Source organism: Leptonychotes weddellii, chromosome 11, assembly GCF_054177405.1.
Source record: "Leptonychotes weddellii isolate Sample4059 chromosome 11, ASM5417740v2, whole genome shotgun sequence".
Lineage (NCBI taxonomy): Eukaryota > Metazoa > Chordata > Mammalia > Carnivora > Phocidae > Leptonychotes > Leptonychotes weddellii.
Window position 1 is genome coordinate 57489789 of NC_138379.1, and position 14290 is coordinate 57504078.

At 34.2% G+C, this 14290-nt stretch overlaps 1 protein-coding gene across 1 annotated transcript in view; it reads left to right on the forward strand.

The window, feature by feature from the left end:
• LOC145716241 (phosphatidylinositol-binding clathrin assembly protein) overlaps nt 1-13054 on the forward strand; it is a 58813-nt gene extending 45759 nt beyond the window's left edge. The window contains exons 5-9 of the mRNA XM_081798995.1: nt 3744-3837; nt 6006-6117; nt 8007-8113; nt 10590-10631; nt 12854-13054. Coding sequence (XP_081655121.1) covers nt 3744-3837; nt 6006-6117; nt 8007-8113; nt 10590-10631; nt 12854-13039 — 541 coding nt within the window. The 3' untranslated portion in view covers nt 13040-13054. The remainder of the gene's footprint in view (nt 1-3743; nt 3838-6005; nt 6118-8006; nt 8114-10589; nt 10632-12853) is intronic.
• The last annotated feature ends 1236 nt before the right edge of the window (nt 13055-14290 follow it).

Consider the following 14290-nt stretch of genomic DNA (forward strand, 5'->3'; position numbering starts at 1 on the left):
AAACATCACTCCCTATGTTTTCTTTTTGTTTAACATTCTACTTTTTGATCATACTAACTTAATATTGAATTATCTTGAATTCTAAATTGGTTTGATTCGAAGTATCAAGACACTATTACATAATAAGCAAAAGACAGAATAATCCAGGTATTTTCTGTAAATAAGGACATGGATGACCAGCCTTTAATCCATTGCTTTTTTATTTGAGAAACAAGTATCTGAATTTTTTTTTTTTTTTAAGATTTTATTTATTTATTTGACAGAGAGAGACAGCAAGAGAGGGAACACAAGCAGGGGGAGTGGGAGGAGGAGAAGCAGGCTTCCCGCGGAGCAGGGAGCCCGATGCGGGGCTCGATCCCAGGACCCTGGGATCATGACCTGAGCCGAAGGCAGACACTTAACGACTGAGCCACCCAGGCGCCCCCAAGTATCTGAATTTAATTATAATGTATTTAAGAAGTCGTAAAACTTGGTGTTCTGCATGGGGTATGAATTGTCATGTATTTGGTCTGAATCATATTCAAGCACTTGGGTTAGTGAACTGAGTCTTTTAAAATCTAAATATAAGCATTTGGTAGCTGTTAAGATTTTTCTTAATTGAGAAATTTGAAGTTCTTTGGAAAGAAATGATGTGGGAGCTAGTTGGGGGGGGAATCAAAATTGTCCCCAGGCTTTCTGGTGTAAGTCCCTGGGGAGATGGGCACCTTTTACTGGGAAGATTTTGGAGTGGAGTAGGGTTGGGCATAGTGGTACAAAATTAAGGACTTAGTTTTGGAAATACTAGTTTTGACATGCCTGTGATTTGTATAAGGTGAGATATCAAGTGGACAATTGGACATACTAACTTGGAACTTGAGAGTTCTGATCTAGGAGTATAAGTCTGTCATTGGCATCTTGGTGATTTCTGTCTTGGGAATGACAGATCACCTGGGGGTTTAAGTACAGAATGAGTGGATAGGGCTCAGGAATACCTTAAGATACAAAACATGTAATTTAGAAGATGTGTAGAGGATGAGGAGCCAACAAGAGACTGAAAAAGTGATACTGCAGAAAACACTGTGTTAGACAAGTACCCATTGGAGAAACAACATGGGATTTCTACTATATGACCTAAACTAGAACAATTTAACTGGAGTTGATAGGAGAGGGGCCTATATTGGGATGAATTGAATAATGAATGAAAAGTGAGTGTAGAGCTCTTTTTGAGAAGTATGCTTGGCTTTGCAAGACAAATGGTAGCTGAATGGGAATATGATTTTAGTGGAGTGTGTGTGTTTAAAGAATGGTGATCATAGAGACTTTGCCAGCATGTTCATGGGAATGGTGTAGTATAAAAGAAGAGATTAATGAACTGCACTGTTCAATATGGTAGCTATTTGCTACATGTGGCTAGTGAAATTTAAATGAGTTAAAGTGAAATAAAATACAAAATACGTTTCTTCAGTTGCATCAGCCATATTTTGGATACTCAATAGCCCCATGTGGCTAGTGGCTACCATATTGAATGGTACAGATACTGAACATTTCCACCATTGCACATAGTTCTGTTAGTTCTATATTAGAGGAAAAAAAGGACAACCAAAGGATTGTGACAAAGTGGGATCCAGAGGACCTGTGTTTTTGGATATTTGTATTTGTATTTCATAGAAAGAGAGATTCCTCCACTGAATAGGACCAGACCAGATAGATGTAGTTTTGTTAGCGAGATGACTAGACAACCTCTTCTTGTCATTTTCTATTTCTGTATGAAATATTTAGGAGTTACGAGCTGAGAGTTTGTGTGTTGGGCGTAGGGAGGCAGGGAAGGACGAGTGAGAGAATCAGGTTTGAAAGTACTTAGAGGAATTCACCGGAGAAGGCTAAGAGGATTGCTGACAATGACGAGTCCCCATTTGGGGTTGATAATGAAATTTAGTTTGACTGGTTTGCTCTAAGTGGTTTTCTTCACCAGCATTCAGCTGCTTAGCCAGGATTGTGAATTTGCCAAGTTACTGCAAGAGTCGAGAGTATTTGCAAGGTAGTGATTACAATAATGATCTGTGGAATTCTAAGCTAGATAAAGGAAGTTAAAAATGAGAAGGGTCAATGAGAAGGGAGTGGTGGGAGTTGATACATTGAAGTTTATGATGAAGTCAAATAGTTTTTGCCATGGGGGTACTTGGCCAAAGCAGCTGGGAGGTTGAAGGGTTATTGCCATAGGATAAGGTATCTAAATTTTATCTACTTTTTCATACTGGTGGTCGGGGTGGAGGGTGGGAATAATATGATTTCTGTGGGCAGTAAGGTCATGATCTGACTATAGGAATAGGGATTTGATCAGGGGATTTGAGATCAAGATGTTGGATTGGTTGCCCATGTAGATGTTGAAATTAACCAAGAAGCCAGGATTCAGGTCTTTGATAAAGAGGAAATAAGCAGCAGGTCAGAAATGACTTCAGCAAGGAGAGGAGGGAGAACTAAAAGGAGACTAATGATGACTGATAAAATGAGAGTGAGGTGTATGAGAATAAAAAAATGGTTGTAGAGAGGAAGTGGTGTCCTCATGCCAAACTGCAGCAGCTAGTAGCAACCAGTGGACTACAGTACTTGAGGGGAAACGGGCATCCACGGGTTAATACTTCTTACTGGAAAGAGTTGTTGGACTAAGGCTGGTAATAGTTGCCTACCTAAGGGAGTCCAGTGTGTGTTCTTTAAACTCATTTTTGTCTTGCAAAGCACTATTGTTGATTTTCAGAGCTTAATTGTTTTTCTGGCACCTGGAGTTGTGATTGAAGGGGTAGCCCAGGGTAGAGTGGCTATTTATAAGTAAGTGTAGGTCATTTGTAAATTAGAGAAAGTCTACACACTTTCTGGAAGTGATTGTTTTTTTCTGACAAAGGGTTATGAACAGCACTGTTTTCGAGGCTAGGTTTACATAATGACCCTACCACCTGTTAGTTCTCTGACCTTAGAGAGAGTCATATAATCTCAGTGAACCTAGAACTTCATCATCAACAAAATGGGAAAAGTCTATCTATAGAGGATTTGAAAAACATACACCAAACCCTTAAAATGGAGCCTGATGTTCATTGTGTACCTTAGCCCCAGGTACCTCTTATCTAGTGTTTTTGGTACTACTTTTGTAAAAGTGTAGTTTTTTCTGATACTGCTAATATTTCTTGTATCTTTAGAAATATCTAAAGCAATATTTAAATCTTTTTGGAAATTTTAACAAAATATTGAAAAACAATTCCTCTTAAGTATCATATATTTTAATGGCTTACAAGTCATTGCTGTTTGAGTCATAAATAAAATACCTTAAATAAAGCAGTTGCTTACTATGACTTGAATTCAACTGCTGGCTCCATCATATCCCAACTGTTCAGTGATTTGAGGCCAATGATTTTTTCTTATTAAAAAAAAAAATCTGTAGAACTGCCCTTTACACATATGAATGGTGTGAGGATCAGATGATTTCCTCATGTGAAGAATACGCTTTAAATCTGGCTGTATAATATAAACTTTTATTTTTATGTCTCATGTTTTTACACTTTTTTTTTTTTAGCTCTTTGATGTTGGACATACAGCATTTCTTGTTTTTGTTTTTTTCTGTATAACTTTTGCTTGAAGTGTCAGGTTCATTAATGATTTAAAAATATGTGATATTTCATAGCAACTTGTTCTCTCTTTAAATAGAGAACCAGATGAGAGCTTAAAATGTAGATTTAACAACAATTATTTCTTTTTTTTTTTAATAAAAACAGGGCTGATGGTGTTATGAGAACAATGAACACAGAAAAACTCCTAAAAACTGTACCAATTATTCAAAATCAAATGGATGCCCTTCTTGATTTTAATGTAAGTTGATTGCACAAATGCTTTTATAAAAATTTAAGATTCAAATATATTATTGGTCAGTCTTTATTCCTAAGTTTTCATAAACTAAGTTTTTCACTTTAATATCCTATTTGGCTAAAGATTTTCTGTAAATGTGGTCCCAAATCAGATTACTTTTTATTTTTATTTTTTTAGATTTGCTCTGATTTCTTTGGTGGTATTTCTCTAGCTCTAGAATTATAGGGTATACTAGCTAAAGAAAGTGATGGAGAGGTGAAGGGATTGATCTGAAAATCTGCTTTCTTTTGATAATGGTTTTTAGATTTTAAAAATATATAAAGATTTTCTTTATGAATAGTCAATTTAATATTTCACTTTTGTCTGCATTATAGAACTGAATGCATGTCAGTTATTAACAAATACAGGGAAGTTCAAGTACACTTGTAACAGCTTATTATATAAATAGCTGTTGCTGAAGAGCATTGTGTTCCCTGAAAGTTTTGTTTCAGTGACCATTATTTAAACCAAGTTGCCAGCTTTGTCACTTGTTTATAATATGTTAGGTGTTAGCATTTTCGAGTCTGTTCTTTTTGGGGGCATCTATCTTTAGATATTTTATTTTAGAGCTTATAAGTGCAAGTTAGTGAATGAAACTGTGACAATTTCATACCCAAATAGATTTTTCCTTTAACTTGTGCTATTAATTGGTAGTCTTTAAGTTTCTTGAGGGCAGGGACCAGGTCTGCTTTTTCTCTGCTGTGTCTCCATTGTCAGGAGTGTGTGGCATATAGAGTGCATGTTCAGTAAACATTCGGTAAATGAGTTCTATAGATGCTTCATAGACTAGAACAGGTTATTAAACTATGGCTTACTGCCTGGTTTATATGGCTTGTGAGCTAAGAATGATTTTTATATATTTTAAATGGTTGAAAATAATTTTAAAAAAAGGAATATTTTTGACAGGTGAAAATTATATGAAATTTCAATTCAGTTTCTGTAATAGTATTTTTACAGTACAACCAAGCTCACTGGTTTACATATTGTCTGTGGATGCTTTTTTGATGTAATAACAGAGTTGAGTAGTTCTGACAGATACCATACGATTCGCAGAATCTAAAATATTCACATTTAGATTTTTTGCAAAAGACGGTTGCTGATCTCTAGTGTGTTAGTGTGTGTTACCTGCACATTTATAAATTTTATAGGGTTAATGCCTAGAAAAAGAATTTGGTAGAGCAAAGGACATAAACATTTAGATTTTTAATGAATATTGACAACTTACATTACAAAAGGATTAAGCCCAGTCACTTGTAAATAGGTGCCTGTTTTTCTTTATCCTTGTTGGCACTGAGTAATATAGCTTGGTTTTGATAATTTTGGTACCTCCTAGTCTGGTGCTGGAGAAAGGATAGTTTTAGTCTAATTTGATTATTATATTTTAATTTACCTGATAAGGGAAGTCTTTTCAACATGTTATGTGAATTGTCTGTCATTTGCTTTATTATTAGGATTCTCTACGATGGAAATCAACCTTGTTAGAGATTTTACAAGTATTTACCAGTTTGTTGTTTACTGTTCAACTTTGTGCTTATGTTTTTATATGCCTAAAAACGAGTTAATTGGTTCATCCTTTTGATTCATTTCTTGAGATAAAACTTTCATAAACTAGTATTAGTATTCTTGATAGACAAATAGGTGCTTTTTTTTGTTACATCATAATTCAGTAATAGTAACATTCTTTATGTGTGAGGGACTGTGCTATTTATAGTCAGTATATTAATTCTCCCAGTAATCATATGAAATAGAAATATTATCATAGCCATTTTGAAGGTATTTGTTTATAATATTGGAAAAAGGTGTATTTAAAAAAAAATACGTTTCTTCTACCTAGCTTAGCTTTGTATCTTGGTGATTGCCTAAGAATTTCAGAAGTTAAAGGATATTTTTGTTCTTTGTGACTTATTTCTGAATTAAATTGAATGTTACAGAATTTTTGCTTGCTTGTGCCTTTTACATTAATCTGAACTCTGACAGATTTTTGCACTATTGGGATGTAACTGATTGCAAGAAATAAATGTCTTTTTCTGTAATACACTTAAATATTTGAATTTACAATATTTTAATTTGAAGGAAGTTTTTGTCATTTAATACATAAGATTAGCTTATCTTTTTTTCTAATTTTCCCCCAGGTTAATAGTAATGAACTTACAAATGGGGTAATAAATGCTGCCTTCATGCTCCTGTTCAAAGATGCCATTAGACTGTTTGCAGCATACAACGAAGGAATTATTAACCTGTTGGGTAAATATTGCTGTGGTTTGTTAATTGTTGTTGCTGTTTTTTAAGATTTTATTTACTTATTTGAGAGAGAGAGAGAGATTGAGAAAGCACAGCCAGGAGTAGGAACAGAGGGAGAGGGAGAAGCAGACTCCCTGCTGAGCAGGGGGCCCAATGCAGGGCTCGATCCCAGGACTCCAGGATTATGACCTGAGCTGAAGGTAGACGCTTGACGACTGAGCCACCCACGCCCCGCAATATTGCTGTAGTTTAATAACATTTTATTTTTTTATTTTGTGTTCTATTGATAATATTGTCTGAGTTGTTACTTAGGGCTGCCTAACCACTCACTGGGATATTTATTGATTATAACAATTTATTTGGAGAAAAGATTTTTATACCTGATTATGTTAAGTAATTAAATACTTATTTTTACAACTAGAATGTTCAGCTGGATGAACTTCATTTTATTTATTTATTTTTAAGATTTACTTATTTATTTTAGAGAGAGAGAGAGAGATGCATGCAAGCGGGGGGGAGGGGAAGAGGGAGAGAGACAAAGAATCCCCAAGTAGATTTCCCACTGAGTAGGGAGCCGTATGCTGGACTCAATCCCAGGACCCTGTGATCATGACCTGGGCCAAAACCAAGAGCCAGCTGCTCAACCAACTGAGCTGCCTAGGTACCCCTAGATGAATTTTGATTTTTAGATATATCTGTGATTTTTTTCCTGTCAGTTTTATTATTTTTAGAAATATAAAAATCCCCTTAAAATTAAGTTGGATTTTTTTCTCTGCCAGAAGAATCTTACTTCCTCACAATTTACTCCATAAAGAATTTTATTTATAAAATACATAATTGTTCTAAGCCTAATTTTAAAATTGATAATTATTTTAAATGCATTAAACATTTATTTTTTAGGATGCCTTTTACTTTTGAGGCATTTTAAGAATGTGTATGTTCAGTGTATATAGAATGCAGTTAATTTTGCCTAGAAATGATCATTTTTTCCATGGGACTTGGATGGAGTAGATAAGTTAACAGTCTAAAGAGTACTTAAGTATCAAGTGTCAGATACCAGATGTGTTCACTCCATTGTGCTTGTTCTCCCTCCCCTCCCCATTTAAAAAATTTATTTAAATTTGCTTTTTATAGGCTTATTCACAAACTTATTTAGGAATACCTTAATTTATGAAGACAGGGAAATTGGGCCTATTTTTTCACAAGTAAAAAGGTAGAAGGTTTATTCTACATAGTTTTGGAAGTCAGTCTTTTTTTTTAAGATTTTATTTGACAGACACAGCGAGAGAGGGAACACAAGCAGGGGGAGTGGGAGAGGGAGAAGCAGGCTTCCCGCGGAGCAGGGAGCCCAATGCGGGGCTCCATCCCAGGACCCTCAGATCATGACCTGAGCCGAAGGCAGACGCTTAACGACTGAGCCACCCAGGTGCCCCTTGAAGTCAGTCTTAACACTGTTGGTGTATTGGTATAAATGAAGCTCTTTATTGCTGTTCATATAACAAGTTTAAATGAGCTTTCCAGGTGACATTTGGACATGATAAAGTTGCCATCTTTGTTAATATGTTATTAGTAAGTTGGCAGTGTTTTAAATGGAGAAAAGTATAACATACGTTAACAAAAAATGCAAATTATATTTAGGGAATTCTGAGGGAAGAAATATTATAGAACAAACTAGTAATATGGGGGAAGTCAAATGATTTTTCTATTTTAATATAATAGCATCTGTTTTAATTTGCTTTAAATGTCTGAACTAACACTGATATTTTTCCTTTGGGTGAATGTGTTCTCTGAGACACCTGTATGACCTCTTTGGAGCTATTACTTAATCCTTTTCCTTTTTGAGTGTTCTGTTTTGATGTGAATAAATGCATTTTTACATTTACTTTTGGCAGAAAAATATTTTGATATGAAAAAGAACCAGTGCAAAGAAGGTCTCGACATCTATAAGAAGTTCCTGACTAGGATGACAAGAATCTCAGAGTTTCTCAAAGTTGCAGAGGTAAACTGTCTTTAAGTTGACAGTCTCTTAACTTGCTTTTTTTGTCATTAAGTGTAGATTTTAAAGAAATAAGGCATTATCCAAATGAAAGAAACATCTTAAATATAATGAAGTATATATTCAGTCATATCCATATGCTGTATTGAATTCTTTGTTATGGTATGAATATGATGTGGTATTGAATAAGATATATACCATATATTTAATTCAGTATTGAATATTGAAAGGTAATCTATTTTTAATTTGTTTATTTCTCTACAAAATCAGGTAGGTGGCACATAATGGTGGCAGAGATTTTTATGTTTGGCATTAGCCATGTATTTTAGCATATTTATCCTGTTATGTGGTAGAGAATATTCAGTGTGAGTGCAAGTCTTTTTCCTCCAGTGAGATTTGCAGCTAGAGTCACATGGTTCATAGTGTTTTGTTCCCCTACAGAAGTGAATTTAGTGTGTTTATTGTTTATCATTGATTCTGAAAACCATGAATGTAGGTTCTAGGATAATTTTATAGATCTGTTTAAAATACAATTTTCTGGATTTCTAAAATAGCATTATACTACTTTACTTAAATTGTTCTTTTCTTCTTTTTTTCATTATTCAGTCTACTGTAATAATGGTGAATATAATTTAATTAGAAAATTTTCCTCAAAAGATATTTTTTTCCTATAAGAAAGCACGGAATATTTTAAAACAATGTTAGTCTGAGCCAACATTTTAATTTTTTAGTGAGCTCATTAGAATGATAAACTTTAAGATGATTCATAATAACATTTCTATATCAATCTATAGAAATTGTTCTTAGCCATCCACTGATAACCTCTCCTCATTTTCTCCCCATGACACCCAGAAAACATGTGTTCTCTAGCGTGGTTTTGATTCTGCAGTGGGGTGTTAGAAAACTTGGGTGCTTATGTCCTGAGTTTGAACTCTGATTTCAGCTATAACAGCTCGGTACAGGTCCTTAATCTTGGCATCCCATGGTTTCCTCCTCTGTAAAAGTACTTGAGATAGTGCTTACCTCACTGGGTTGTTGTAAAATTGCTTAGAACAGTATCTGACTTCTAGTTTGTGTCCTGAAGACATTTGCTGCTATTTTTATTCTCCCCCACCGTGAGAAAGCACATATTGGAATGCAAATGAATGTCAATCTTGGTCTTTTAAGGATAATTAATCTAATATATATTTTATAGGAATATTGTATTATACACTTATATTTTCTAATGAAAAGAAAGTAATCTGTAACCTTCAATTCAGAATCCAACAGATGTCCTATTTTGAGAACTGTTCCTCTAGGTAATTTTCTTTTCTGTTTTGATGTGTACAAAGGATTTTAACAGGTAGCTAAATGATGTTTGAAAAGCATAGTTCATTCATTCTGGCCAATAAAATAATTGAAGGATTTAATTAGTTGAGACAAAAATATTTTACTTTTAAGATGTTCAAACTGTTCGAAACATCTTATTGAAGAATTTATCTTTTGCCGGAAACCATAATAAAAATAATAAAAAGCTAATAAAACCCTGCTTTAAAAAAAATAAATTTCTGGCATTGTCACAGAAGGCATTTATGTTGTGGTAATGCTTGCAGGCATTATCTTGCTTGCCCAGAGGCAGCTCTCAAAGAGTTTTTGTTTTCACTTTCTCTGCCTTCTGCCCATCACCAGTAGAGATGTCTTGCTAGGATAATTTTGGAAGATGACTAGGCTATAATTGATCAATTATATCAAAGTAGTTAATCTGGAACTAGCAAGTTGGTGATTCTAGCTCTGTTACCATAGTGGTATTTCAACCTATAGCGGATGGAGTAGGATAGAATAGGATGATGAGACCTTTACGTTAGCTATTTTATGAACTCTACTGAAGATTATATTGGATTTAAAGTATCTCTCAAGGAGAAATCAATTTTTTTTTTCCATTTCTTTTGGGTCAGTCATATACTAAAACAAGAAGGTAGTGTTTATACTATGTTTCCAGTAAATTGTTTAACTGTTTTAATTTGTCGACTTTTTCCTTTAGCCTCTTATGTTCTTTGCATTTGATCGTTGTAGTTATTGACTTAAATTTTAAGCCTTTATTTACCTCCAGTTCTTTTGGTCTGAGATGAAATAGACCATCTGCTCCATATGATGTGAGAAATAAAATATTCTTTCATGAGACTGTCTTTGGGCTTACAGATTGTGACAGCTTAGCTTACCTAGGTGCTCAGAAGATGTGGAGATGGTAACTTAATAGTCTTATTGAATTTACCACCTCTAGTTCTCCTCCTTTTATAACTTTCAGAGCCATTAAAGAACATCTAAGCCCTTGGAAATATTGAATGATACCTCTGGAGATTAAATATTCTTCTGATTTTAAAGATGTCTGTCTAGAATATTGTTCACAATACTTGCCGTAAATTTCATTTTCTAAATTTTATTTTTATTACTTCTTTATTATAATTTTGTTCATTAAATACAATGCTTCTGCTTCTTACAGCAAGTTGGAATTGACAGAGGTGATATACCAGACCTTTCACAGGTAAGTATATTGCATAATATCAATTCACTGTCTGCTAGCTTTCCCTGTATTGCTAGGTGTGAACAGTACAAAGATGAATAATATGCAGCTCCTACTGTCAAGGAGATCAGTGTAATTTTTCTTGACAGATTTTAACATGATACATTGCTGACTCTTGTTTTAGCATTGTGATCTCTTCATCTCTTAACGTTGGTGGAGCTAGCCACTACATACTATTCCTTTAGTTTATTTTCTTTAATCTCTCCAGTGCAAAGCCCAGTTTTAATTTAGGATTCTGTAACATAGTAGTTTATCTAAACTTTCAGCTTAGATATACCTTACACTCTGTGTTGGCTCCTGCTCTATATCAGATATGTGATCTTAGGCAAGATATTTACATTTCACTGTCTCAGGTTGTTCATTTGTAAAATGGATATACTACTAGTACCTTCCTCATAGACTCAGTAATTACATACAAGGTAGCTAGCATGTTGCCTGTTGTGCTGTAATAGCTTTTTATTTTTATTTTATTATTTTTTTTAAATATTTTATTTATTTATTTGACAGAGACAGCGAGAGCAGGAACACAAGCAGGGGGAGTGGGAGAGGGAGAAGCAGGCTTCCCGCTGAGCAGGGAGCCTGATGTGGGACTCGATCCCAGGACCCTGGGATCATGACCTGAGCCGAAGGCAGCCGCTTAACGACTGAGCCACCCAGGCGCCCTGTAATAGCTTTTTAAATGTTAATCACTGTCAACAACATTCTCATCATCATCTCTGACAAGAGCTCTTGGGAGTCTTAGACATTTTGTTGAGATTAGGGAGTGGTGCACATGTATTCTCAGTTCAACATAGACATTAATGTTATAATCTAATATTTTTGGCTTTAATTGGTTTTCTACTGTATCTTTCTTGTACTAAGGTAAGGTCTTGTGTATAGAGAGAAAATGCAGAATGAAGGAAATTGTTCAAGTTGTAATTGGTAGATTTAGATACCTGTAATCCAGTAACTCTTTATCTCAAATCCTAAAGAATATTTGGGGCAAGTAAATGCCACTGATGGATTTGCTTCACTGAAAGATAGTGAACAATTCCTTTTCAGCTCACTTTGTTTCCTTTTGAAAGTAATTAGCTCTTCATATTAAGATTTGATACATAGCCTTTAAAGGCCAGTCTTTTTTAAAACAAAATTGAGCTAAATATCTATTTCAGTGGAATTTGATTAACTGTAGACGTTTGTGTTATCAGCACACCATTCAATATACAGATCAGTTCCATCACCCCAGTTCTCAGGTCCCCTTCTGGCCACTCCCTAGTCCTCTCCATAAATCACTGTTTTGACTTCTAATAGCATAATTTTATTAGATCTTAAATGTAATATAAATGGAATCATCCAAGTGTTTTTTTTGTATCTGACTTCTTTTGCTCATCATAGTGTTTTGAGCTCTGTCCATGTAGTGAGTGTGTACCATTAATTCATTCCTCTTTATTGCTGAATAGTATTTCATTGTGTGACTTCACAATTTTGTTTATCCGTTTTCCGAATGATGGACTTTGGGATTTGTAGTTTTTTACTGTTGTAAATAAAGCCACTTAAAACATTCTTGAACAAGTCTTTTCTTGTGGAGATAGGTTTTTATGTCTTTTGGGTAGATAATTAGGAATGGAATTGGGTAGTTAAGCTAGGTGTATATTTAATTTCATAAAAAAAAAATTCAGATCTTTCAAGGTGGATGAATTTCAACCAACATTGTATAAGAGTTCCATTTGTTCCATATCTTCACCAGTGTTCGATGTTTGCTAGTCTTGTCTTTAACTTTAGCCATTCTAATGGGTAAACAATTGTATCACATTGATAATGTTTGTGCACTTTCAGTTACTCAGCAAGTATTTATCAATTACAGGGAACATTGCCCAACAATATGTCTAGCTTTTAGGAGTATGTTTTTATTTAAAATTCAAATAAGTTAAATATTAAAAAAATTAATTACTTGCAGGAACCTCTTAATGTTTCATGTTTCCATAGTCTCAGTTTTTATATTTTTGGTTATGTTTATTAATACCCCTTATTAGGTCATGCTTATGTAATAAAAATAATGTTATTCTTTGGTAGCTAAAACTCCGCTGTTAATTAGTTCATGAGGAATATACCTACTTTTGTTACTCTCATATGTTAGATGATACTTAATTTTTTTTGACCAGTGGCCTAATTATCATGAAAATCTTATATTTGTACAATTTTAGGCCCCGAGCAGTCTTCTTGATGCTTTGGAACAACATTTAGCTTCCTTGGAAGGAAAGAAAATTAAAGATTCTACGGCTGCAAGCAGGTACATTATTCTTTGTAGGGCAAAGAGCAGGAGTGATGTTTCTGAGAGAGTTGATGAATCCAGCTTAAGTTCCAAGTTATTTGACTCCCCCTTACCTTGATTAATCATTTATAATTAATAGCATCTACCTCATAATGTTGCTGCCAAGGATTAAATGGGTTAATACATGTAAATTCTTGGAATAGTTCCTGATCTTCAATAGATGTCAGCATCTCTTAAGATGATAACACTGACTACATGGTTTGCAATTATATTCATAGTGTCAGTATTTCTCTCAAAGGTGATAGTGCGTTGGGGCACCTGGCTGGCTCAATCAGAAGAGCATGCGACTCTTGATCTTGGGGTTATGAGTTTGAGCCCCACGTGGGGTGTAGAGATTACTGAAAATAAATAAAACTTAAGAAAAATGATAATAAATTTAAAAAATAAACTTTTTTTAAAAAAAGGTGATAATACATTGATTCATATGGTGTCTTGTAATTATAAGATGCCCTTTTACAAATTTGATTAACCCCCACTATAGGCCAGTGAAATGTATGCAGTAGTAATTCTGGGACTCAAACCTATGATGTCTGACATAAAATTCCATCATTTTTCTCTAATGCCAATTCATGTGGTTGATTATTGACATATTTTAATCAGTCTATTGGGCTTTGAGCTGGTTTCCAAGACTAAAACGAGTTAACCTACCAAATTGAATATAGCACAGATCATCTCATATTGACCGTGTAACATGAGTTTTGTGTTGGGTAATGAGTAATTCTCATTTTTTTATGACAATTTTATCTTAATAGCATGAAAAAAATTTTGTGTAAAATATTTATAATGAGACCCTTCTCTGTAGACTTTTTGATTGTTTCAGAACTTTTTTTTGTGGCAATAAAATTTAAGTAATTTTTATTTTTTTATTTTTTTATTTTTTATTTTTTTTAAATATCACAGCCAATTTATTTTTTTAAGCAATTGGAAAGGCACATTAATAGAGGCAGAGATTCATTAAGAGGAAAAATCAATACATTTTATAACTATAAATTTAAATGTTGCTCCTATAAATGGCAAAAATAACCTTTTATTTATTTATTTATTTTTATTCTTATGTTAATCCCCATACATTACATCATTAGTTTTAGATGAAGTGTTCCATGATTCATTGTGCATAATACCCAGTGCTCCATGCAGAATGTGCCCTCCTCAATACCCACCACCAGGCTAACCCATCCTCCCACCCCCCTCCCCTCTAGAACCCTGTTTGTTTTTCAGAGTCCATCGTCTCTCATGGTTCGTCTACCCTTCCGATTTCCCCCGCTTCATTCTTCCCCTCCTGCTACCTTCTTCTTTTTTTTTTCTTAAC